The 26,388-nt window shown below is 45.7% G+C and overlaps 1 protein-coding gene across 1 annotated transcript in view; it reads right to left on the bottom strand.

Moving 5' to 3' along the window:
* The window catches only part of CACNA1G (calcium voltage-gated channel subunit alpha1 G), a 1,349,169-nt gene that overhangs the window by 649,781 nt on the left and 673,000 nt on the right, over positions 1-26,388 (bottom strand). The window contains exon 9 of the mRNA XM_078654430.1: positions 11,719-12,083. Coding sequence (XP_078510556.1) covers positions 11,719-12,083 — 365 coding nt within the window. The remainder of the gene's footprint in view (positions 1-11,718; positions 12,084-26,388) is intronic.

The raw sequence follows: 26,388 nt of genomic DNA on the forward strand, positions 1-26,388 counted from the left end.
TATGACTGACCAAATAAACACTTCTCAGCCTGTCCCAGGCTGTGTTCACCCTGGCCTACAAGCAATGTTCCATCCATCCTAAGAGTGACACCCAATAAAACCCTGTTTGGCCCAGAGCCTGAATCCCTGTCCTTTTTGTTGCCATGAAATCCATTAGCACTACTCTGCATTGTCTACCACCTGCAAAGAGGGGATAATCACTTTTGTAAACTGAATACATTAACTTACTTGTGTTCTCGTTCTCGTCTTCTGTTTCATAAGTCCAGTACCCCCTACAGCATGCCATATTTACAATGCAACAACACCTCTACTTCCTTTCCCAATCCTATAATTCTGTCGTCTTTGAAACACTCCACCATTGTTGTCTTCTGTGTACACTATACATCTTCTTAACAATTATTCACAAACCGTATCCTACCTAGTAGCATGGGCCACACTCCACCTGAAATCGAAGGTGAGTATCACAGAAGTCTTTGCGTAGCTGCAATGCATAGATGTTAGGAATTGACCTTATTCAGACCTCTGCTCAGGCGTTTTTGTGGGACTGTATTTGCTGGCCGAGTTTGGCTCTGATCACTAGGGAACTGTTCTTCACTTCTTAGTGCATCTAAACATGAGACAAGATTGGCTAATCCGAATTGTCATACTGTTTTATGTCAAATTTACATTTTGAACAAGGCCTCAGAAACATGGCACAGCAAGTGTGTCAAAGGTCCTAAAAGTTACATGTGAGAAGTGGACTAAATGTGGATCGCACTACCCATAGGAATGACTTTAAACGCATGACTAGAACTTGCTATTCTAGCCTGGAACTCCTGTGAACAAAGCTACAGCAGGATGATATCCGAGAAAAACAGTCTACCTTTGACACTGGATAAATAATTTTTAAGTAGTACCATAAATACCTCAAAGTCTGGGTGCATTATGTACAGAGATGAGACATACTCATCTCATATTGAAACATATTCTTTCAGTGGCATACCAAAGCTCTCTTTCACTAAATCATGCGTTGGTAGCTCACTCACTCTTATAGTCAAAGCCCACATGTCGTCATTTCCATTAGTTGAAATAGGAATCATCCACACACCCTTGCATACATAGATTTTTGATAAGCATACCTCACTGCTGATCTTCGTAAAACTCTTTTTCTCCGTCTGACAGCTTAGACGTGAGTCATTCAGTTCTGATCAGGTGCTGCCTTCTCCAGTGGCACTAATCAGCTTTTGGATGAGGTGTAAATACTTTTTCAGAGACGGTACAACAGGCTTAGCATGATGAAATGGAAGAGTTCAATACAGACCATCCATTGTTTGTTATCTTAGAATGTAAAAGATGAGAGTGAACAGGAACACAGATGGCAGCACAAAAACCAGGCCTGGACCTTTGGCATATTGACAGCAAAGAGGGTCCTTGTGTGACAAACCCAGCGTTTAATTTGCGCCAGTGGTTTCCGGTGCTCTGCACCGGCTCTTATAACAGCCAGCCACATGGTGGAGATGTTCATCTGATTTTGTATGGAGCACAACAACTGTTGTTTAATAATTAAATATACATTAAAATCACTAATATCTGCCACCCAAAGCGATACGAATGGCTTGGACAGCATGTGTTTGTAATTGTTAATGTATATTCAAAGTCTGAATTGGCACATTTGTATGAGTGTGATGGTACTGTCACTGGCAGCGCTAGTGGGGCAATGTTTAGTGCAAGCTGCAGTGGCCTTATGACAAGGGCCCTGGCACTTATGTTTCTTAAAATTAGGTAATAGACAAAGCCCACCTGACCACTTAAAATAGGAGGTGGATGACCTCAGGACTAGCGAAGGCTGGTTTTCAAGTGGGGTTCAGCCATTCTAATTCTATAGACCATAGATGGGATTTATCTCTTTACACTGACACCGAGGTCATGCCATTTAAAAACTCCACAGAGCAAGGTTTCCAGTGATTGTTTACCGTAAAGCAATGGCAAGTGCTGCAAAAGAAACGGTGTGGATTGTATTGAGTTATCACCCGTCACTGGACAGGGGCACATGTTTGAAAAGCTGCCCACCTCCGCACCCGAAAACAGAACTGGACTTGGAAAAAGGACACAAAATCAGTAGCGGACGATATCGGAGGAGAGGAGAGGGGTGGTGGGGATGGAAGGGAAGACATGAGGACAACAAAAAATAAAAGGTGGGAGAGAAAAAAGAAAGAACTTACCTACCACTTGCTGCAACCCGCTACTTCGCCAGTCTTCTCCTCTCGTGGCTCCACTGCAGGCACAGGCTCCCAGCCTCCCCTGCGGCCAGTCCTGAAGCTGCTCTCAACATGTGAGCAGCTTTAGGATTGGCCTGAGGGCTCAGGATTTGCACTCCTAGGGAGACTGGGAGCCTGTGCTTTGCTGTCTCCAACCCAGCAACGCAGCTGGGCTGGAGAGAGCCTAAGTGTGCATGACAGTTTAGCCGGCCTGAGATGGCGGACCAAACCATCATGCAGCGCCCACCACTCCCTTCGTGAGCATCATCCCCTAGCCCTGCCTCCAAGACTCGGCATGGAAACAAAGTAAAACGAAAATAACCGGAGTTTATTAACGTTTTATTTTGTTATCGCTGCTGGCCGGTGGAGCGACGCTTCTCCGCCATAGCATAGGAACCGCCGCTGCACAAAATGAAGTCTGTTGCTGTGTCTACCTGAGGAAGGCCTGAGGCTGTCGATCCTGTTTCCCACTGTATCCACGTTTTGAAAGCGCTTCTCAAGGGTCGGGTCAGCTGGCCTCCTTTAGCCAAAGGGAGTTAATGGCAAAGGAAAGACATTATGAAAGAAGAAATGGCAGACGTATTGGGACTAGGACCTTATTCGGAAACCCTGGCCATAGAGTATTTGGGCCTGTCTGCCTGCTGCTAAATATGGCCTGGTACCCTAGATGGCTACCGCAAGCTGTCTGTGACCAGGCCATATGATAAATAAGCAGCAATTGGCTGTAGCTCGACCCAGGGCTAGAGAGGCTGGTCTTCCTCTTGTATGTGGGTGTAGTTCCACCAGATCAGGACTAGGAAGACTGGGAGCATTTGAAAGGGTCAGCCTGGGAGGTAACTGATCCTTCTCCAGCCCTGCACGCCTGTGTGATGCAGACCAGTGCTCATAACTGTTTTTTGTTGCAACATTGGCCTCAAGAGGCTGCTCTTGGTAATGCACATAGACTAACACAGACTTCTGTACCACTATAGTTCAAATAATTGTATTGGCATTTTACAAAAAAAAATAACATCTCATCCCATTAGTCTGTGGAAAACCATGTGCTTTGTGCCTCTGCTACCAGGAGTGTAGGCCTGGTGTTCTCTTCAGAACAGTGTGTTACCCAACAAGGGACCGGTTCACTAACTTTATGGGGTCCCTACCTTAATCAATCCTCAGTTAGTAAACTAACAGTAAATGTCGGGTAAATGGGGGATGAAAGGGAGTCCAGGCGGTACTGGTGACTCAACATCCTGACCCTGTTCTTTAACCTGCTCATGTGCACAGATGACTCATCTCCCCTCTGCTGTGGATGCGAATGGTACAGCTGGAACCGACTGGGTGGAGTCAGTGGCCAGGACTCAGGAGCAGAGCATGTCTGCAGCAGCCACAGCACGTAAAGTCGCACTGAACTGATGCCCTTTCACACCCCCAAAATACCTCTATTCCTCTTTGTTTTAGTCACGGAAAGGAACAGCAAATTGTTCTCTGTCCCAATTTGTGCTGTTTATTTAGTTTTACCTTGGGCACATAAATTTGTACTATTAAAAGCACTTTCCAATGGCGAGCAGTCATTACCGACTGGACTCCAGTGTATGCTGTAAATGTCAGCAGTGCATGGAAGGCTCATTAGAAAGGGCCCTCGTGTTGTGGTCGAACATTCCCACCGAGGTTTAGATTCTCTGAACAGACAAATACGGCAATTAATTCAACACTTAACATTTCCATTATGTTGCTTCTCTTCTATAGAGCCCCAAGCCTAGAAACATGTGAGTAATGTCATCTTATCTGGCTATAAAAAGTAACAGTTTCAACAAAGGTAAAGGCCTCCTCGCCAGACAATAAACTCTGCACTTGCAGATCGATGAATGCTGTCAGGAATTTACTGTAAAGCATGATTTCCCTTTTAAGTATTTTTTCCATTAAAGCATCTTGGCAGCAAGATTTCATTACTTTTTAATAAAAACCTGAATTCCTCTCTAGCGCTTTACCTTGTGAGTTGAATACAGGGGATGTGGATCCGCACACCGTGCAGACCAACTGATAACGAATAACCACAGGATCCCATTATGAAAGTACTATCGCCCTCTCCAGCACAACCTTCAAATGACCTTGTCAATCACAGGCGTGTGTCTTCCGTTCACACTCTGCAGCTCTACAATTATAACGTTTATGAAACTCGTACCTCGATGGCTTGATGCGTTGCATGAGGATATCAGCGTATAAAGTGTAACCTTATGCTCACTGGGTGGAATCCCGGATGTCAACTCAGCATGTTATTCCTCTGAGCTTGATGAAAGGAGTATCATCGAGCTGTGCAATAATACCAACTGTTATTAGAACCTTCAGGCAATTCAGTTTTCAAGTGTGCTGATTATTTCCACAAATCTAATGGCAAGCTGATTTAATAAAATAAGTAATTTATTCTAGGTGTTTAATTGGTTGTTTTCATAGACGTTGATTAAAATATGCCCATTTGCAAATTAAGCCTCTTCCAAAATGCTTTACCTATCATCACAGCTGTACACTAGATCATTGGAAGCAGAATGGTTATACAGAAGGATTTTGAAGTGTAAGAAAACGATGGCATATTGGTGAGACAATACATGGATGAAACAGTGACAACACGTCACATGTAGTTATAGAATGTGTGCGGAAAAATCATATGCATTTGAACTAGTGTCTGTGGATATTGGGGCCGAGTGCGGGTTATCAGCCTGGAAAGAGGTGCGACTTTAATGTGAAATCGAAAGCAGAAGGGTGTATTTGACTCAGGCGCACAGCGCCCATTGGACTCAAAGGGCTTCAGCCTTCCCCCCCGTCGTGTGTGGCAGCCCGGGATGAGACAGCTTTCCGGGCACACACACAGCTGCACCCAAGTACTTCACAGGTCTTTAAAAGACCTTCTGTTTATTAATGAGACTTTGATGTTTTTCACCCCTTCTTAGAGCCCCGGGAGTTCCACTCTGCCTTTTGGTTGAAGAATCAGCCCCCCTGAATTTTTTTCTTAGCCCCTCCACCCCTCCCGAAATTTGACTCTAGTTGCTCCTCTTATTTGACTTAGGGGCGGCTCCACCATGTGGGCGGAGGAGCGTCTCCCCGCTGCTTCCTCGCAGTCAGAGAAGCAGAAACATAAAATAGTATTACAAATACCATTTTATGTTTCTGCTTCTTAGACTGCGAGAAAGCAGAAGGGTTTGGTTGGGGGTGGGTGGGTGGGCAGGTCTGCTCGAGGGCAGGGGAGGAGTGGCTTGCCCAATGCTGTTGGCCCTGACTATTTGGTTGGCCCTCTAGGGCCGGCCAAACCAGTCATTTACACTATCCTTTTTCTCCATGTCGGCTGCATGTAGCCTACATGGCGAAAATGGCCTCCCCATAGACGCCTGTGTGGTGAGCGTCCCAACCAATCACAACGCTACCATTGCAGAGTTGTGTTTGGCTCAGGGGAGGGGAGGGAGGCTGCCTGCTACCCGTTCCTGCAGATGCAGGAAAGCAGAAGCAGACCGAGCTGTGAAGATGCGGGACCCGGAAAAGGTACATTTTATTTATGTATTTTTTAGTATTTTAACACCCACGAATCCCGCGTGACCCCCCGGTTCCCTCGTGACCACTCACTCATCCTCCCCACCCCACGCAACCCCATTCCTGCCCCCCGACGCGTCCGTCATGCTGGTCTGATTTGACTCGACGAACACTGGAAAGGGCATTCCGGTTTTACAGTGCTGTGCCTTGCTATGGACACCTGCAACTAGCCAGAGCCAGGGGAAACTTGGAATGGACACCTGCATCTAGTCAGAGACAGGAGGCCTTGGAGGTTACACCTGAATCTAGTTAGAGTCAGGGGAGCCTTTTAATGGACACCTTAATCTAGTCAGATCCGGGGGAGCCTTGGGGGTTACACGTGAAACTAGTTAGAGCTAGGGGAGCAGTGGAGGTAACACCTGACTCTAGTCAGAGCAAGGTGGGCCTTAGAATGGGCAGAAGGGCCTTGAAGGTTACACCTGATTCTAGTTAGAGTCAGGGAGGCTTGGAATGGACACCTGAACCTACTGAGAGCAAGGGGACCTTGGAATGGACACCTGAATCTAGTCAGAGCAAGGGAGCCTGGGAATGGACACCTGAATCTAGTCAGAGCATGGGGACCTTGGAATGGACACCTGAATCTAGTCAGAGCAAGGGGACCTGGGAATGGACACCTGAATCTAGTCAGAGCAAGGGGACCTTGGAATGGACACCTGAATCTAGTCAGAGCAAGGGGACCTTGGAATGGGCACCTGAATCTAGTCAGAGCAAGGGGACCTTGGAATGGACACTTGAATCTAGTCAGAGCAAGGGGACCTTGGAATGGACACCTGAATCTAGTCAGAGCAAGGGGACCTTGGAATGGACACCTGAATCTAGTCAGAGCAAGGGGACCTGGAAATGGACACCTGAATCTAGTCAGAGCAAGGGGACCTTGGAATGGACACCTGAATCTAGTCAGAGCAAGGGGACCTTGGAATGGGCACCTGAATACAGTCACAGCCAGGGGGCTTGGAGGTTACACCTGATTCTAGTAAGAGAAATGGGAGCCTTGGAGTAGACACTTAAGTCTAGTCAGAGCAAGGCGCCAGGATTGGTGGGGAGATGAGATGGAAGCTACTGCATTAAATACAAGAGTTAGGTGTTTAGGGAAAAACCTGTGATTAGGCTAGAGATATCAGACCTTGTGTCTTCTGGAAGAGGCAGGTGTGAATAAAGGATACTTAGGTGGATAGATTATTATTATTATTAGTCAGCTTATAGAGCGCCTGGTTACTCCAACGGAGTGTCCCCGCGCTAAACACCAGTTAGAACATGGCGGCTGCGCCACAGACCACCGCCCCACCCTGCAGCTAGGTCCCCTAATGGGACGGCTACCTCAAGCCTAATTCCGGCCATCCAAAGTCAAACGGAAAAGCCATGTCTTAAGTATTTTTCGAAATACCGTCTCTGAAGGACACTTCCTTAGGTCAACAGGGAGGTTATTCCAAGCTTTGGCCGCGAGGAATGCAAAAGAACTCCCACCTGCCTGTACCTTCCGCACTCTAGGCACGGTCAACTTTGCCGTGCCCATGGACCTAAGGCAGTGTTCTGGTCTGTAGACTGTAAGAAGAGGGTGCAGAAAGCTAGGCCCTTGTTGTAGAAAATCCTATGGGTGAAACGCAAAGCCTTAAAAGTAACTCTGGCTTGAATGGACAGCCAGTGTAATTTCCTCAGAGCCTATCCAATTGGGGCCCGCCTAGGCATATCCAGTATTAGGCGGGCTGCCGCATTCTGAACCTTCTGCAGGATGTGCACATTTTTCTGGGTCACCCCCAGGTACTGGATGTTGCAGTAGTCTAGACGCAATGTAACAAGAGCCTGTATAATCGTGCGTCTAGCCTCTACTGTGAGAAGGTCTAACATTTTTCGCAACATCCTCAGAGTGCCAAAACAGACGCCAGCCACAGATAATATCTGTTCAGAGAACGAAAGAGAGTCATTGAACCACACTCCCAGGTTCTTAGCCTTGGCCTTAGGGGTAGGGGGTGGGCCATCTCCTCCAGCCACCACAAGTGTGACCAGATAGAGGGTTGCTTACCCACCACCAACACCTCCGTCTTTCCCACATTCAGCTGCAAGCAGCTGAGCTTCATCCAGTTGGCGAGCTCCCCTAAGCAGGCCTTAAACTTGGCAGCCGTTCCTGCCTCCTCTTGCTCCAGGGTGACTATCAGCTGTGTATCTTCAGCATATGATACCAGTTTTACCCCATGTCTCAGCACAATATTTGCCAAGGGGCGCATTTAAATATTAAATAGGGTGGGGCTAAGAGCTGAACCCTGCTGTACCCGTTGCAATAATGGACAGACTCTGGATTCAAAAGGATGCTGGAGTACCTGGAAACACCTGTTCTACAGGTAGTTTTTAATCCACCTCCATATCACACCCCGGCCTCCCGCAGCCGTTCTAAGAGAAGGCAGTGGAAGACCGTGTCGAGCGCGGCACTGAGGTCAAGGAGGATGAGTGCAGTAGTTCTACCCTCATCGGCCGCCGTTTTTAGACCCTCTGAAGCAAACAGAAGAGCCGACTCGGTACTATGTTTGGGTCTATACCCAGATTGAGTTTCATGCAGTACTTGTCTCTCTTCCAAAAATAGGGATAGTTAGTGGATAGATAGTGACGTCTAATGGCTCAATTAGCTCTAATGTAAGCAAGAAATTATTCCCCATCCCCTGGTTTGGTAGTAAAAGTCAGCTATTAACTGTGTTGAAGTGGGGCCCTCACGCCTCTTGGCTCCGACGCCATTACACCAGCTACATTATTGAGAGCCACGTATTTCCTATGAAAGGAGAGGAGGGTCTCAATCTTTAGAATATCCATTATTTGGAATCGAAGGCATGAGCAGTAGAATGTGCTGAGCAATGCCAGACGTACAATGGAGGGACATTGTACTCATAGGGTCCCGATGATGCAGTAGACAGACGTGTAGGGACAGAAGTTGGCATTCATTAGATTATTTCTGCCTTCAGACTGAAGACATCCAGTGCTGCACACCTGCAACATTAAAAAAAAAATACTGTAGCCTTGGCAAGGTGCTTTCAGCTCAAGGTCGTACGTTTTTTTATTCAGGATGTAATTATGCTTTCATGTTCTGGTATATGAAAAAGAACACCAACAAGAGAGCAAACTGAAAAAAATGTTTGTTAATTTCAAATGGTTGTGCTCGTTTATAGCAGTATTACTAATGACATTTAATGTGTAAATATGTGTAAACATATTCCCAAATAAGGAATAATGACTTTCTTTGACTAGCTATATTTTCTGTAAATGCTTAAAAATGTCCAATGTTTCAGTGGGAGTTATATTAAAAGATACCAAGACATTTGTCTCCTTCAGACAAGTCAGATTGAATGCCTGACACCCACACCCTGAGGATCACTGACCTTGATCTGGCCTGCCACATCCTGGCCGAAACCTGGCTCAGCCAGAGCAATCCTCTAACCACACTGCCCCTCCCAACCCACCACTGCTGACAATACTCAACTACAACCAATAGTTATTACTTACTCTGCAGTCCTCAGTGCAGAAACCCTCTTGTTCGTAATCAAACCTCCTACATAAAATCTAAGCCCTCCTGCCACATTCAGCCGCTGACCTTCTCCCTTCTTTTTCAGGGATTTCACCATCCACTTATCCATAAAACCATCATGGTTGGCGCCTTCAATCTCTGGATAGACTACGCCCCACTGCCAGACAAGGTCTTGGTCAGGCTTCAACCCCTTTCCATCAATTTCATAAACTTTCGTAAGAATCAAGGGCCAGCCACCTATTTAAGATTGAAAGCAGAGCTCTTTCAGACTCCTTCCAATCATCTGTCCAAGACCCTTTCTTGACAATACCCTTACAGTTCCAGGCAACCACACCTGCAACAGTCTTCCAACCCTAATACCAGAGGCTGCTGATAAGGTAGCTTCTTTCTATAATTCTAAAGCCAGCACATGCAGTATAAGGCGATTCATCAAATACCTCAACAAACACAATAAGCTCTGTTACCACTTGGCAAAAAGAAACCACTTTGAAAACGACAAAAAAACGATTTCAAAGCGGTTCATGAGATTAAAAAAAAATACAAAGGACCACGTTTCATTGTTTTACAGTGGAATATATGATGTTACAATGCATGCAATTACAACGCATGCTTTTACAACGCAGTCTTTACATCGCAACTACCATTACATTGTATGATTTTACAACGCATGCCATTACAACACATACCATTACAACGCATAATACTTTTATGGCAACAGTAGGGTAAGTTTTGGATAGTGTAGGGGTAAACATTACTATTCCCACTCCAGTGAGTGCCACAGTAAGGTAAGTGTTGGATAGTGTAGGGGTTAACATTTACGGAGTGTTGGATAGTGTAGGGGTACAAATTACTATTCCCACTCCAGTGAGTGCAACAGTAGGGAAAGTGTTGGATAGTGTAGGGGTAACATTACTACTCCCATGTACCCAAAACCCATACCCAACCTAATACTAAAAAAATCTCCATAGCTGACCTTATAATGCGTTGTAATGGCATGCGTTGTAATGGAATGCTTTGTAGTGACATGCGTTGTAATGGTATGCATTGTGATGGCAGTTGTGTTGTAACAGTTGTGTTGTAAAGGTAGGTAATTTTAATGACTGTGTTGTAATGGATGTTTCCCCTAGAGTACAGTTATTGAGGGAATCCCCTTAATCTATTTAAATGATTCTGTTTCCTGGGGAGGTGCTTTAACTTCGGGACAGATTGCTTCATGATACAGAGGTTTAACACCGTCTCTGACCAATTGAAATGTGGGAGATCTGATTGAGTAAAGTTTGGGTAGTTCAATTTCTGGAGTATCAATTTTCTCCCACAAGTATATTCCATCTCACCTTAATTGAAAGATTACAAGCTATGACAGGAGCATCCAGGACCACATTAGCTTGGCTACACTCATTCCTCAGTAAACATTAATGGCGAGGAAAAGGGATACTATTATCTCAAAAACAACGCAATACCCAGGAGCATCCCACAAGGCCTAACTTCAGCCCCATCCGTGTAAATATCTACAAGCTCCAATCTTGCACCTTCTTAGATATACAGTCCTGGCATTCCACTCATACTCCATAGACATCCAAATCTATCCTAAAGTCACTGTGGCACAGTACCACTTCAGCCAATTGCCAAACTGGCTAGCAGTCAGTGGTGAATGGCTGGATAGAAGAACACTCTGGATAAGCATTATAAAGACTGGGGAATTCCTTCTAAGTACCAGACAATTTCTACATTCCCCAAAGGGTGTCCCAACATTTTTCAAAGTACCAGTCTTCTACATTATCTGCAGCAAAATTCTTTAGGTCTTCCTGGATGTGGACCTCGGCATGAACAAAAGACAAGACCTAGGCACTACACAACTTTGCAATGTGCCAGTGCTAAATGTTCATGAATAACCCCCAACCTTGTTTCCAAATTAACCAACTTAAAAAAATTATTTTCACCAAAACCTCTAAAATCAACTCACCTTTATGGTATTCATCTCCCACCGTGATTGTACTAACAACTTTCATGCAGGTATCTCCCCTGATTATCCATTTAGTTTCACTAAACTTCAGATGGCCCAGAATTCTGCATTATCCCTTATTACAGGTCTAAGAAAATGGTTCCCTTGCTCTCATTCCTACAGACACCCTGGGTCAAATTCAATATATTCTTGCTGCTCTCCTGCATGGATCTTATGTGAGAGTGCAGATAGTTTAAGAAGGGAAAGAGAGGAACTGGAGGAAATGAAGCTGTTTAAATTTGCTACAACATCTAGAATTAGTTTGAATAATTACCAGAAGCAAAATATATCCTAAGTCAATGAAGAAACTGACATACATACATGCAGCCTAGATTACAAAGTAGAATTTGCCTTGGGCCACAAAGCCCTAACAGTCCCTTGGTCACCATGGATATTGGTAAGCGGCTCACCTGTTCATGATACTCAATCCCCATGCTGAGCGTGTTGATGAGAATGGCGATCATGATTCCTCTGCCAAAATATTTGCTGTCCACGATTTTTCGAAATGTTTCACACACGAGCTTCCAGAGCTTCACGAGAGCATGTGTTTCTTTCGGGGTCTGATTTGGGCGCTGAGGGTCCCTCTGGTCACTGTGCTGGACGTCCTGCGTGAACTCGTAGACGCCCTCCCCCTCCGACTCTGCAACCTCATTATCTGTCACTTCCGAGTCGTTGGTGAGAGTCTTCGAACACTGGGGGCAGTGTTCGGGGCTGCAAGCGCCGCTGCCAGATTTTTTACTATGGCCAGAAATCTTACAAACAGACTTGCAGGCACCTAAAATGAAAAAAGACAGTGTGCTTGTAAGATATTTGGTACATGAACTTACTCCACAAACAAATTACAAATATTGGCAAAGATTCATAATGTTTTTGCTAGGACGAGTCGTATTATCCTCATGAGTAAGACACAAAATTCAAAAAAGTGTAATGTGGAGTCTTTTTGTCACTCCTCTTTGTAATGTATGTGTAGTTTAAGGCCAGTTAATTTTAAAATGGGTGTGTAATATGGACTTTCCCAGAAGAGTGTCAGAAACGTGACCAAGCCACACAGTGGACATTTGGAAGGCCTCTACAGTCAAGTTACTTTTTGAGAGCTCACAAAAGTTCATATAGGTTCAGACATGAAGTGCAGCAATCCATACAGTATCCACAGCGAGTGTGTCAGAAGAGAGCCTCAAGTTGTGAAATTATCTATGTTGAAGGTTGAAAACAGTTTATTGAAAATAGTCTGCGCATTATGCAGATGTAGGAAACAAACATCTGCAAATGTAAAAGGTCTTATCTTGTGGCTGCTAATGTAGACTTATTGGCTTTGCCACTGAGTTTGATGATCCTGTTCAGCAAAAAAGAAATGAAACAAATGCAGCATTGGAGTGGTGGGAGATGAGGGGCAGGCAACAGAGGGTGAGGTAGGGGTGTAACATTGTTTTAAAAAGAGACAAAACTGAGGGCGAAGGGTAGGTGGAGCAAGGGATGAGAGGGAAGCAAAACAGAACATGGCGGGATTGAGAGAGGAAACAGCACATGAGTGAGAGGGCAAGAAAACAAATGCTCTCCCATAGAGTTGTCAAAGGAAATAAAGAAAGAAGCAGCTTCTGGAAAGTGAGCAGAAGGAGGGAATGAAGTCATCCACTCCATGGAAGAAACACAAGAAAAGGAAGGGAAGAGGAAGGAAAGACATCAAATTTGATGCAAGCTAAGTAGAGTGATAAGAAAGTGAACCGATGGTAAGCACTGGTTACATGCAAAGTCCACTGTAAGTAGTGACATCGACCACAATAGGTCTTCGGCGAGACTTAAAGCTGTATGCCACCTAACATATGTCCATACCACACACATTTTAACTTATAACATGTATTTTCCGAATGCATCTTGAGGAAATGCGCCTAGATAGTAAAATAGCTGCAAATTTCAGACCAGTCATAATCTTAATCAAACACGTTTTGAACCAGCTCTGCTGCATTTAAATACAGGAGGATGGAGTCGGAGAGTTTAGTGACCCTTTCTCAACAATTAACACTTTTGCAGTGTCAGCTCCTCCACTAAGGCGGAGGAGCGCCACCCCCGCTGCTCTGTGAGTAGTAGTTAGAAAACTAATGTGATAAAAACTAATGTTACATCATTTTAGTATTCCTTTCCTGGTGCAGGGGCGGGGCCGGACTGCCAGAGCAGGGCTGGGGAGGTGTGGCTTACCCACTCCAAGGTGGGCAATGATGCTTTGACCGGCCCACTCTAGCAAGCCAAACCCTCATGCGCACTTTGCATGTTCTGCACCCTGGCAGTACACATGCCTGGGTGCTTCCTGTTCCTGCTTCCAGGAGCAAGCGGCGGCGGTGGCAAGTAGGCCGAGAGGCGGCGGCTGGCCAGGTGGCCCACCTGAAGGTAAGCATTTTGTTGCTGTTTTTTGTTTCATTGTTCATTTACAACCCTCCCCATCCCCCTGCCACCCCTGGTAAATAGGAGCCGTCACTGCGCTTTGGATAAATACATTGTAAATACCGGTGTTTTTTTGCAAGTACCAAACAACAAGGTCTCCACAATCTTACAGCATTTCAAGGGTTGCTCCTGAGAGAGCGCAAACTGAGATAAATGTATGAGTACATCACACTTACCTATAGTAAGCACAAGTCATGATGAGAAATGCCATGAGTGCTAATAGTATCTGAAATTATATTCTAAATGTATAGCTAATATAGAGATTTAAGTAGAAGTGGAACTAATACAGAAATGTGTGACATTATATGATTTTATTAGACGTGATTATTTTGAATCTATGTCGTGTAGCTGTTAACACATAAGATGGTCTGTGGTAAAACGCAGAACGTGGTAGGCCTCAGGGCCAGAGCTGGAGCTAAAGGGGAAGGTGTTTCTTTTCACGACACAGATTGTTTAACGTTTTTGGTCATTGCATTAATGGGCCATGATTTAGAGTAATGTTTTCTAAATAATAGAATAAGAGTTTTAACATGCTTTAATTAAATGAAGAAATTGAATGCTATAATCATAATGTGAAATATTGTAGGCCTGAAATGTTTTAGCATTGATTTACACGTACATGTCTGGGCTGAGAAATGTTGCAAGCCTTTTTAGAAGTCTATGAGAGTTGGGTTCTTGGCGGCAGATATCTGTCTGCAACAGGAAAGGGGGGATCCAATTATAAGTGAATGAATAGAGGTCTGTTCAGTAGACGGCCCAGACATGGAGGAGGGTTCTGGAATGTTTAAGGGGTATCAGCGGGCCGGAGAAGAGACTGAGAAGCAAGGTCAACTCTAACGTCTGAGGCCCAATACAAAGCATCATGGAAAAAGCCTGAAGTTGCACCACGTGAGAGGCGTTTCGCAAGGGGCGTCTCAAATGTTGTTGACTGTTTTGTATTAGGGACAGCACCCCTGGGTGGAGTTAGAGCAGAGACCTGAGGACCCTTTAGAGAGCGGATGGGTAGGCAGTGAGGGGTCATGACTGGAGAATTTTAGGTTTTCACCAAGAGACTTAGAGTGGGTGACTTCCCTTGGGGGTCATTCATTGCTGACACCTTTGTTAGGTTGGGATTTGGTTAAGTAGGGATACCATCTAGAACAGGGTAGGGACGCCTAACCTGTGTTTGTTTTCCTCCAACCTAAATGAAGGAGAGATATGCGTCTATGCTGATAGCTTTGCTATTTTTTGAACTTGTGTTAGTGATTTCTGTTGCTCGTCTGAGGGCTTTTCGAGAGCACATGTATGTAATTGGACCTGTGTATCTCGTGAATCTCATTCTGAGATGCTTGTATTTGCAGCTCATTATATCTTTACAATAAACTTTTGAAACCTAGAAGTTGTCCGTGATCTTTGAGAGTAGAGTCCTTTCTTGGGTGAACTAATTTGCAGATAGGTGTACTGTTTCCTTCCAAGACAGGCAATAAAGGTTCAGTCGACCAGATCGAGGTTTGGATCAATAGAGATAAGGTATCGATCAAAATCTCGCCCTTTCAGTTGGTAGCTATAGAGGATGGTTGCCTTCTTGAGGACGGTGACCTAGGCCAGGTTAGCTTACCCCAAGGCCCCTAGAAATCGATGATCGGAAGAACAGCCCGCAGATGAAGATCCGGATGACGTGAGACAGAAAAAGCAGCAGTATCAGAGAGAGTGAGTATAAAGGGTTATGCGTGTTAGATTGCGGTGTTTTGTATTGTATCTATGTTGTAATGTCTGGCGGAGTTGAATGTCTGTAGAGTGACTGTGGAACAGGTTGTGAGCGCGCGCAACCGGTGGAAATCTTAAGTTCAAAGAGAGCTTAAGTGGTTCGGGTGTATCGGACACCCAGAGTAATTGTCAACTAGTGTGAAGGGGGTCATGAGGTACCATTGATCACCCGAGAGACCGAGATAGGGGGAACGTAAGAGTGAGTGCGTGAGTAACGGACGCTGGTCGGAAGTTACTGTGTGTGTAAGTAACCTATCAGAAAGACGATAGACATCTCGTCAGTTGTGTTGACAATTACAGATAGACTGTGGACGTACAGTCGAGAGAAGTGACCGCTTGGTCGGAAGTAGTCATTTTTCAGTGTATGAATGGGACGCATGCATAACCGGGAGACGAGTTGAGAAAGGAGGGGTGCTGCTGCGAAGCGGAGAAAAGAGACGTCAGGTGGTGTCGCGACGTGATTGGCCAACAGGAGAAAGACCGCGCTGTGATAGGCCAAGCTAGCAAAGCCGCGACAGGATTGGTGGATTGTCATCAGGAAGTAAACAGAGTAGCGAGGCTGGATTTTGTGCGCATAATTATGAAGTGTTTTAAATGGTTGAAAGCGCTGTTTAAGAAAGAGAGGAGAGGATCGTATGAAGGGGAAGAAGCCCCGCCGGAGGGTACGCCAGCTCGTTATATGGCAGTAAATGTTGGGTTGCATACGATCCTTTGGATATCAGAGTGGAGTAAGATTACTGAAGGAAACGAGGAACTGACGTTCCCGAAGTACGGGACGTTCAGATTAGAGGTGTTACATCGATTGAAATCAGTCATGACCTCAAAGAGACCCTTGCCTAGACCAACCCAGTTTGAAGCCCTTGAAGCATGGCTTAGGGCAGCGCATGAAAGGAATATGAACAGACGGCAAGAAAGGGTGAAACGCTCGGTAAGGGCAGTACAGGATGCCAGGTGGGATGCGGATGCTAAAAGATGGAGAGTGCATAATTTGGAAATAAATAAACTGTACCCAGTGTTAGAGGCGCCAGTAAATAAAAGCCCCATAGAAGAAGATGACGAGAGCGAAACAGAGGACAGCCTGATAAACAGATTACTGACAGACAGGCCACCCCCGTATAATAGAGCAGGGGGAGAGGTCGAGAATACTGAAGGAGAAAAGGGGGGCAATGCAGGAGAGCATAGACCGCTTCCCAGTTCACAGTGGGATCCTGAGCCAAAGAAAGAGTTGTTCCAGCCTAGTCAGGTGCAACAGGTAGTCGGTAGGTTTGTGGTACAAAGAGCGCCGGAAACGGAAAGCGCCACATCCTACCCATTACCAGATGCACTACAGGTACCTGTTACCATAGGTCCTATAATATCGATATATGACCAAGAGAGAGCAAAAGGGGAAGAACGGAAACGGAAAGACAGAGAAAGAGCAGAGCAGGCAAGGAGGAACGATACCACTAATTCCCCAAGTCAGATGCCAATACCCAGAGAGTGGAGTACCCCGATGCACACAGCAGGGGACCCAGGAGGAGATCCTGGGGGCCCTAGATGGCCAATGGATCTGAGGGGATCTGGACGAAAATCCTTTCAAGAACTAAATGAGTACATGAAGCAGTGGGATGAGGCAGTGAAGGCTCAAAAGTGCATCAATGCTGCAGAAGCAGAAAGGGAAAGTCAGGACAGCAGAGCACGAACTCACTGCGGGGCTGGGGAGAGTAGCCCGGAGTGGGACTGTAGAGGGAGTAGGGGAGTCACCCATTGGGCCCGAAATGGAGGTAGAACAGACCTGGAAAACGGGGGCCCCGGGAGTGAAGGGGTGGCGTGCCCAATACTCAGTGAAGGGGAGAGGAGAGCGCAAGAGTACAGGAACAGCTTTAAGTGTCCACACTGTGTGCCTGGCACCAGAGAACAGAATGGGAGTTGTGAGAGGTCGCACCATAGTCCCTGTGATGACAGAAATGAGCGCAGCCCAGGGAATATGGGGAACCAGGAAGGATCGTATCGGATACTGAGCGATACGAGGCAAAGGGAGTGTAGCGACCAGAGGGAAAATAACAGAGAGATGTGCGGTGAGAGGAGAGAAGAAGACGAGAGTAGGCAGAGAGAGAGTAGGGATAAAAGGCCCGTGTTCCATCACCTTCCAAGATTGGATGGCCGAGCATGGGACCTGGAGAGATGGGAGCAAGGGAGGTCACCCATTAATTCTCCTGAGCCCAAACGCAGAGCTCGAAGTTGGGATGGTAGGGAGACCAGTGAGCCCCCTTCAAAAGACATATTGCGAGCTGAGATAAAAGCCAAGAGACTTGATGTCTCCAGCTTAAGGTCAGATCTGGATGACATGGTAGATGGTACCCTGCCTTTAGAAAGAATGGAAATGTATGAACAGGATGAAATACTGTATATGGCAAAGGACATCACACGAAAGGCGAGAGCAGTCCATGAGAAGTTAGTCGAACTAGCAGGCAAATATATGGTGGACTTGTCAAGAACCAAAGCATTACAGGGTAACCACAGGCTACATTACTCAGATCGAGATCTAGATGAGAGGAGAACGATTGGGCTGAAAACACACATAAGGGAACTGATTACTGGAATAAGGACATGGAGGGCACTAGATAAATGGGAAGAGAGGTGGTCCAAGAAAGGGACCGGCAGAAGAAGCATGATTGGTATAACACCAGGACAGCAGGGAATAGAAGCTTACCCTTTGCGTGAAGTTGCCAATGGGAGCTATGTACATGTCCCTTGGAGTAGGGGAGATTTAGCTGCTTTTACCACATCTTTCCCCAAGTTACGAGAGAGCCCCGTGGAGTGGTACAAGCAAGTCGAGAGGTTTGTAAAGATCTCAAAAGTCCTATGGATAGATCTGAACACGCTGTTTGACATTGTAGTACCAGGAGATCTGTGGACAGCATGCAAGGTTAGTGCTGAGTGGCCCACAACGGAGCCAGAGAGAGATGCTAGGACTAATGGGCCGTCCGAGATCGTGATGGCAAAATTCGAGAGAGTGATGACTTGGCTGAAAGAAAAAGTGCCAATGCAAGACATAGATTGGGTCAGAATAGACAGAACGAGACAGGAACCCAAAGAGACAGTCCATGAATATTACGAGAGATTGCTGAAGGCGTTTAAACAGTATAGCGGCTTGGATGTAATGGATCCAAAGGACATAGGGCAATTCGTGTCCAAGTTCGTCCTGGGACTGAGACCGGATATTAGTTTAATGATTCAGCAACACTCGATTTGTTGGCAAAGTAGACCCCTAGATGAAATACTGAGATATGCCAGGTACTGCTGTGATGAGGTAGACTCCAAGGCTAAGAAACTAAAAGAGAAGCTGATGGTGGTACAATTGCAGGCAGCAGGAAAGGGGGGACCGCAACAACAGCAACAAGGGACAGGTACAGGAGGTAAGAAGCAGTACAGTCAGAATAAGGGTAATGAGGAGAGTACTACCTTTAGACCCAGAGTAGACATAGCTACCTTGAAGAAAACGACTAGGTGCCACCAGTGCAACGAGTTGGGGCATTGGAAACGCGAGTGCCCTTACAATGTAGAGATAGGAGAGCAAGAGATAGAGGAGGAAGAGGTCCAGAGCGCACCTATGAGAGGGGCGACGCCATACCAAGGAAAGGTGCTCAAAGGGGGGGGGGCTCCTCCCCGAGCCCAGTTCCCGCAACCTCCTCGAGTAGGGAGTATGGGTAAGACCTATAGACAAATGCCCCTGTTTGTGGAAGGTGAAGAGTGCTATTATGTGGACCCATTAACCGGACAGAGAGTGGAAAGAGAAGACTGCACCCTTGGGGCAGCCTTAGAGGTAGATCAGAGGGGACCCTATGTTGAAGCAGAAGTAGCAGGGTGCCCTACGACATTTCTGGTGGACACAGGAGCCACTAGATCCACGATCAGATCAGCTGCAGTTCCAGACCTGCCCATGTCTGGAGAGACCATACAGGTGGTAGGGGTCGCAAACAGGAGAATAACCAGCCAATTGACAGAACCGGTACAGGTGAAAATAGGGAAGTACAGCGATGAGCACCAATTTGTGGTTTGCGATTCAAGCCCTGTGTGTCTGCTAGGAAGAGACCTGTTGTGCAAATTGAATTGTACTATATATTGTACACCCCAGGGAGTGGAGGTATTGACTAATGATGATGATGCAGATTTCAAAGTTGCAAACTCAAGAATATGTGTGGAGCTGTACCCTACTTTGACAGTAGACGAGCTTCCCTGGGATTTGAGAGAGACAGTGGCATCAGAGGTATGGGATTTCACTGGGGAAGAGATTGGATTGGTCAAAGGGGTGGACCCAGTGAAAATTGTAGTGAAACCGCATGCTGAGTTCCCAAGAACACCCCAGTATAAATTGACTCCAGAAACGATTGCAGGCATAAAACCCGTGATCGAGTCCATGATTAAACAGGGAATACTGAAAGAAATCGTGGGTAGTCCATGTAACTCCCCGATTATGGGTCTGCAGAAACCAAATGGGAAATTTCGGATAGTGCAGGACCTTCGAAAGATTAATAACATAGTCGTTTCATGTTGTCCAGTGGTACCGAATCCATCAGTGATACTGTTTCAGATTCCATTCCAAGCTGAGTGGTTCACTGTGATAGATCTTTGTCAGGCTTTCTTTTCGATCCCTTTGGACGAAGATAGCCATTTTCTTTTCGCATTTAAGCTGGAAAATCGCGTCCTAACATGGTGTCGTATCCCTCAGGGGTATACAGAGAGTCCATCGATCTTTAACCAGCTTCTGAAGAAAAATCTTGAAAGTCTAGTGCTGCCCCAGAAGTCAGTTCTGGTCCAGTACATAGACGACCTCCTTGTGGCGTCAGAAACAGAAGAAGCTTGCAGGGAAGATTCCATTGCTTTGTTAAATCACCTAGCTGCCAATGGGCACAAGGTGTCCCCGGGAAAATTGCAGTACTGCCTGACAGAAGTGCAGTACTTGGGACACAGAATTGAGAAAGGCAAACGAAAGGTGTCACCAGACAGGATAGAGGCGATCATGAAAATGAACGCGCCTCAGACACAGAGAGAGGTCAGGATGTTCCTAGGGATGGTGGGTTATTGCCGACAGTGGATCGTGAACTTTTCACTGAAAGCAAAGCCCTTGCAAAAACTGACGCACAAAGAGGTGAGTGATCCGGTACCATGGGACAAAGACTGTTTGATGGCGTTCCTACAGTTGCGAGAGGACCTGTGTCGTGCTCCGGCATTGGGAATGCCTGATTACAATAAACAATTCTTTCTTTACTGTTGTGAGAGAGAAGGTTGTGCGTTGTCTGTGTTGGTCCAAATCCATGGGAATGCCCGTAGACCAGTTGCTTATTTCTCAGCTACTTTAGACCCAGTAGCCGCAGCGTTGCCCGGATGTCTCAAATCCGTTGCTGCAACGGGTGTCAGCATTGAGAGATGTGAAAATATCGTTATGGGGCACCCGTTAGAGGTGTGCGTGCCACATTCTGTTGAACTGTTGATGACCAGGACCAAAACACAGCATCTGACCAATAGCAGGCTCACGCGCTATGAGCAAGTTATTCTTGCTGCAGAGAACGTGACCCTCAAGAGATGCTCTGTTTTGAACCCTGCTACCTTAATGCCACTTCCAAATGATATTGATGATGATGATGAATATTCAGACCATGACTGTCTCGATGTGACTGAACTATGCACCAAACCCAGACCCGACATTGTAGATGAGCCACTGACCGACCCAGACGAAGTTTTCTTTGTCGATGGCTCATGTGTAAGAGACGAAGTTGGGCAGTTGAGAGCAGCTTATGCTGTTTGTACAATTGAAGGAGTTGTGGAAGCAGGGTGCCTGGAAGGAGTACACTCCGCTCAGGTAGCCGAGATTATTGCCCTAACACGTGCTTGCTTAGCAGGCAATCAAATTCGAGTCACCATCTACACCGACAGCCAATACGGGTTTGGGGTAGTTCATGATTACGGGCAGTTATGGTCTCAAAGAGGGTTCATGACTTCTTCAGGCTCTCCCATTCGCAATGGAGAGTTTGTGCGCTTGTTGTTAGAAGCATTGCAATGTCCAGCAAGTATCGCAGTTGTAAAGTGCATCGCACATACCAAAAATGAGGACTTTGTTTCGAAAGGCAATAGATATGCTGATGAAGTTGCGCGGTATTGCGCAGAACAAGGTTACTCTTTCACAGAGGTGGATGTGGGTGGAATAAATGTAAGAACTGAATTAGCCATGATACTGGAAACTGTTGATACTTGGGATGAATTGTCAACCATGCAAGAAAATGCTCCTGATTCAGAAAAGGAAACATGGGTAAAGGCAGGATGTGTAGTGGGTGAGACTCATTTTTGGGTCTCAGCAGACGGCAGAGCAGTGTTGCCCAACGAGATGGTGAGTCCAATGGCTAGACTCATACATGGTCCCGTACACTTAGGGAGAGATGCTATGCTGAGAGTGTTTAGACAGACTTGGTACAATCCTAAGTTTAGAATAGCAGCAGAAGCAGTGTGCCAGCGTTGTGTGACCTGCCAGCAGCTGAATGTAGGGAAAAGAACACCAGTTGCACTAAGTCACATAGGAAGGTCTGGAGGTCCATTCAACAGAATGCAGATAGATTTCATTGAAATGCCAAGATGCAACCGCCTCCGCTATGTCCTGGTGGTTGTTTGTGTGTTCTCCAGGTGGGTTGAGGCATACCCTACACGTAGGTGCGACACCCTCACAGTGGCTAAGTTACTGCTTAGAGAACTTATCCCTCGGTTCGGGGTGCCGGCCTTTTTGGAATCAGATAGGGGAACACATTTTAACAGCGAGCTTGTGAAGATGATTTGTGTTGCACTGAATATAGACCAAAAACTCCATTGCAGTTACCGACCAGAAGCCTCAGGAATTGTGGAACAAATTAATGGCACGATCAAGTCCAGAATAGCGAAAGTTTGCTCCTCAACGACCCTGAATTGGCCTGACGCCCTGCCATTAGTACTCATGAGCCTTCGTAGTACCCCAGACAGAAGAACAGGGTTGTCACCACATGAGGTGTTAATGGGGAGAGCAATGAGACTGCCATCTATTCCAGCTACTGCACTGTTAAATATCACAGATGATATGATCCTGGACTATTGTAAGGGGCTGTCTGACGCCATGCGTTCTGTGTCCCTTCAGGTGCAGGCTGCAGAGGTTCCAGCGTGCCAGGGCCCTTGCCATGACCTGTATCCTGGGGACTGGGTCCTGGTGAAGAAACATGTGAGAAGAAGCTGCTTGGATATTCGTTGGCGTGGGCCCTACCAGGTCATTCTGATCACAAGTACAGCTGTAAAGGTGGGAGGCCTGCCCAACTGGATACACGCGTCGCATACGAAAAGGGTTCCAGCACCTCTGGAAACAGCTCCTCTCTCGGATGGACGTCCAGCTGAGGACCAAGAAGCCATAGAGGGGGCTAGCCAAGCTGTAGAGGTGCCAGTGGAAGCAGGGAACGAGTCTGACCAAGCTGAGGACGGTCAGTACAACAGCGAAACAGAAGACGCTACAGAAGGAGAAGACAGCTGGGAGTACGAGTCTGACCCTGACAGGTCTGAAAGAGAGCGAGAACAGACCAGAAGGAGAAGGAGTAGAAGGGCACGTGGAGAAGCAAATTGGCCGCAAAGAAGAAGTTCTAGCCTGAGGTCAACTCCAGAAGCAACCCTTCCTCCGATATCAGAAGACTCAGACCCAGAAGAAGGTGCTCAGGGCGCTGAAGCATCAGACCGAAGAAGGTCAAGAAGAGTGCGTGTGCCTAACAGAAGATACTCCACACCTGAGTGGACATATCTGGCGACAAATGTCTGTGAAACCGGAGACAGGGAGGATCCGAGCGGTGGTGGTGTCCAGTTCTGAGCCCATTATCACCGTGGAAATACAACTGTTGGTACCCGGTGTCGAACAAGAAGGGTCACTAACATTCGTGCTCCCCAGACCTCCCCGCCTCAGCAAGTTAAAACACATGTTTCTTACAGAATTGAAATTCCCCGACTTTGGTACCACGATAACAGCACATGAAGAGCATACTCTTCGCATGGAAATATTGAACTATGCTATTGAAGCTGCAACCACAAATCTAATAGTCGATTGTTAAAGGACTTTGTAAATAAAGCAAGCAGAAGAAAAGAAGATTACCTAGCGCCCAGGAAGCAGAGAATTTTAGGGAACCCCTTGAGTGGATGGAGAAGGGCTAGGGTTGTCTTTTTGAACTGTGAAAGGACTTTTTGCGAAAAAGGCTGTCAGCCTCCAGCTGTGTGGATTCTAAAGACAAAAAAAGGATTGAAAGAGACTGTAAAGGAACGAGAGGAAAAGAACTTTTTTTGCAAAGAGAAAGGGAAAGCTAGATTGTCTGACGAAATGGAGGCCGGCACCCCGAACCGCAGAGCTAAATGTATAATAGGTACACTAATAGTAGGAGTGATAATATTAATAGCTTTAGTGGTAACAATTTCTTATGTAAAGGGACATGAGGAAGAGGTAAAGGTAACTGATGCGAATTCTGTAGTAACACTTACACCCACTGTTGCAGGTGAGAAAAGGGAAAACACTCAAGAGAAAGCGTTATTGGCTGCAGAAGCCCGCAGGTTACATGTAGACGAGTCCCAAGGAGACTTTAGGTCAAATGCTTATGCTAAACTTTTGTATGAATACGTGGATGCCATGGGGGTTAAGGATTGCTACGTCTGCATGCAGTTGCCTGCGTCTGTAGATGAAGGAATTCGATATCATCACCTCCCTCTGACATATGGCATTACATGTAGCTTATTGCTTAGTATATTTTATGAGAGAGATAGTTTTGAATACTATTTCTCCAATTATGATTCTGTGTTGCCAGAAGTCCCGAATTATAAGCAGATGAATAAATGAGATTACTGGAAGAGTGAAGACAGATTGGCCAAGTTCTTCATTCCTTGGATTACCTTAGATACTTCACATGCCCGTAGAAATAATCTGACATGCAAGGTGTCAGAAGTCGAGAAAAAGTTCATAGGGCAGGTGGATGATCGTTACAGGAGACAAAAGATTTTGAAAAAATCAGGACAAGGGAAATTAGATTGGACCGAGGAAGAGAAGTCACATAAGAGAAAGGGTAGTAGTGGTCCAATAGCTTTAGATAAAGCGCAGAAAGGAAAGTTATGTCTTCACCGAGCCAAAACGTATTATGAAAATGTATACGTGGGTGAAGTTGACTGTGAACATGCTTTTAATTTAGAGTACTACACTAAGGATTTCCTGAAGGGAATGCAAGTAATTCCAAATGTGTATTTTGTATGTGGAAGAAATGCTTACGTGAGACTACCTGACAACTGGTATGGATCATGTTACTTGGCAATTGTCTTCCCCAAAATATATCATGCACAAGACTTATTGATCATTGAGGGCCAGACATCATCGAGGGGAAGGAGAGATTTAGGCGATGCAGAAATGGTTGGAGATGTCTTTGGAGCTATGTTCCCTCTTTTGGGAATAATCCTTAATGATGTTAAAATTAGACGACTGGCAACAGTTGTCGACAGGTTGTCTGCCAGCACTGCTCAGTCCTTAATGCTGGTAGAAGGAGAGATGCAATCGATAAGGGCTATGGTTCTTCAAAATCGGCTTGCATTAGATGTCTTATTAGCAAAAGAGGGCGGAGTCTGTAAGGCTTTGAAGGTTCAGGAATGTTGCACTTACATTCCAGACCTTTCAAAACCCCTTGAGAAAGTTATTAAGAACATAACTAATATACACAAAGAGATCGAAGACTTGAGTAGAGAAAATGTCTGGGAAAAGGTGGGCCATGGAATGAGTACAGTTGGAGGGTGGTTTTCCACCTTAGGCAAAAGCTTTATTTGGTATATCCTAAAGCCTATCATCATAATATTGATCTGTGGGATAATATTGTGGGGATTGGTGAGGGTATTCAAATGGTACAGAGCAAGAAGGTCAGAAAGGGCCCAAAGAGAACAGTTGCAGAGATTGGCTGCCATACAAGATAATCAGTACAGGAGCCTGAGAGCTCTGGAAGCACAGAGAATGCCAGCAATAACTGCAGTTTAAATGTTAGTGATGACCCCGAGAGGTCATCAAAGGGGGGAACTGAGAGAGCGCAAACTGAGATAAATGTATGAGTACATCACACTTACCTATAGTAAGCACAAGTCATGATGAGAAATGCCATGAGTGCTAATAGTATCTGAAATTATATTCTAAATGTATAGCTAATATAGAGATTTAAGTAGAAGTGGAACTAATACAGAAATGTGTGACATTATATGATTTTATTAGACGTGATTATTTTGAATCTATGTCGTGTAGCTGTTAACACATAAGATGGTCTGTGGTAAAACGCAGAACGTGGTAGGCCTCAGGGCCAGAGCTGGAGCTAAAGGGGAAGGTGTTTCTTTTCACGACACAGATTGTTTAACGTTTTTGGTCATTGCATTAATGGGCCATGATTTAGAGTAATGTTTTCTAAATAATAGAATAAGAGTTTTAACATGCTTTAATTAAATGAAGAAATTGAATGCTATAATCATAATGTGAAATATTGTAGGCCTGAAATGTTTTAGCATTGATTTACACGTACATGTCTGGGCTGAGAAATGTTGCAAGCCTTTTTAGAAGTCTATGAGAGTTGGGTTCTTGGCGGCAGATATCTGTCTGCAACAGGAAAGGGGGGATCCAATTATAAGTGAATGAATAGAGGTCTGTTCAGTAGACGGCCCAGACATGGAGGAGGGTTCTGGAATGTTTAAGGGGTATCAGCGGGCCGGAGAAGAGACTGAGAAGCAAGGTCAACTCTAACGTCTGAGGCCCAATACAAAGCATCATGGAAAAAGCCTGAAGTTGCACCACGTGAGAGGCGTTTCGCAAGGGGCGTCTCAAATGTTGTTGACTGTTTTGTATTAGGGACAGCACCCCT

The sequence above is a fragment of the Lissotriton helveticus genome, chromosome 7 (genome assembly GCF_964261635.1).
Source record: "Lissotriton helveticus chromosome 7, aLisHel1.1, whole genome shotgun sequence".
NCBI classification, from domain to species: Eukaryota; Metazoa; Chordata; class Amphibia; order Caudata; family Salamandridae; genus Lissotriton; species Lissotriton helveticus.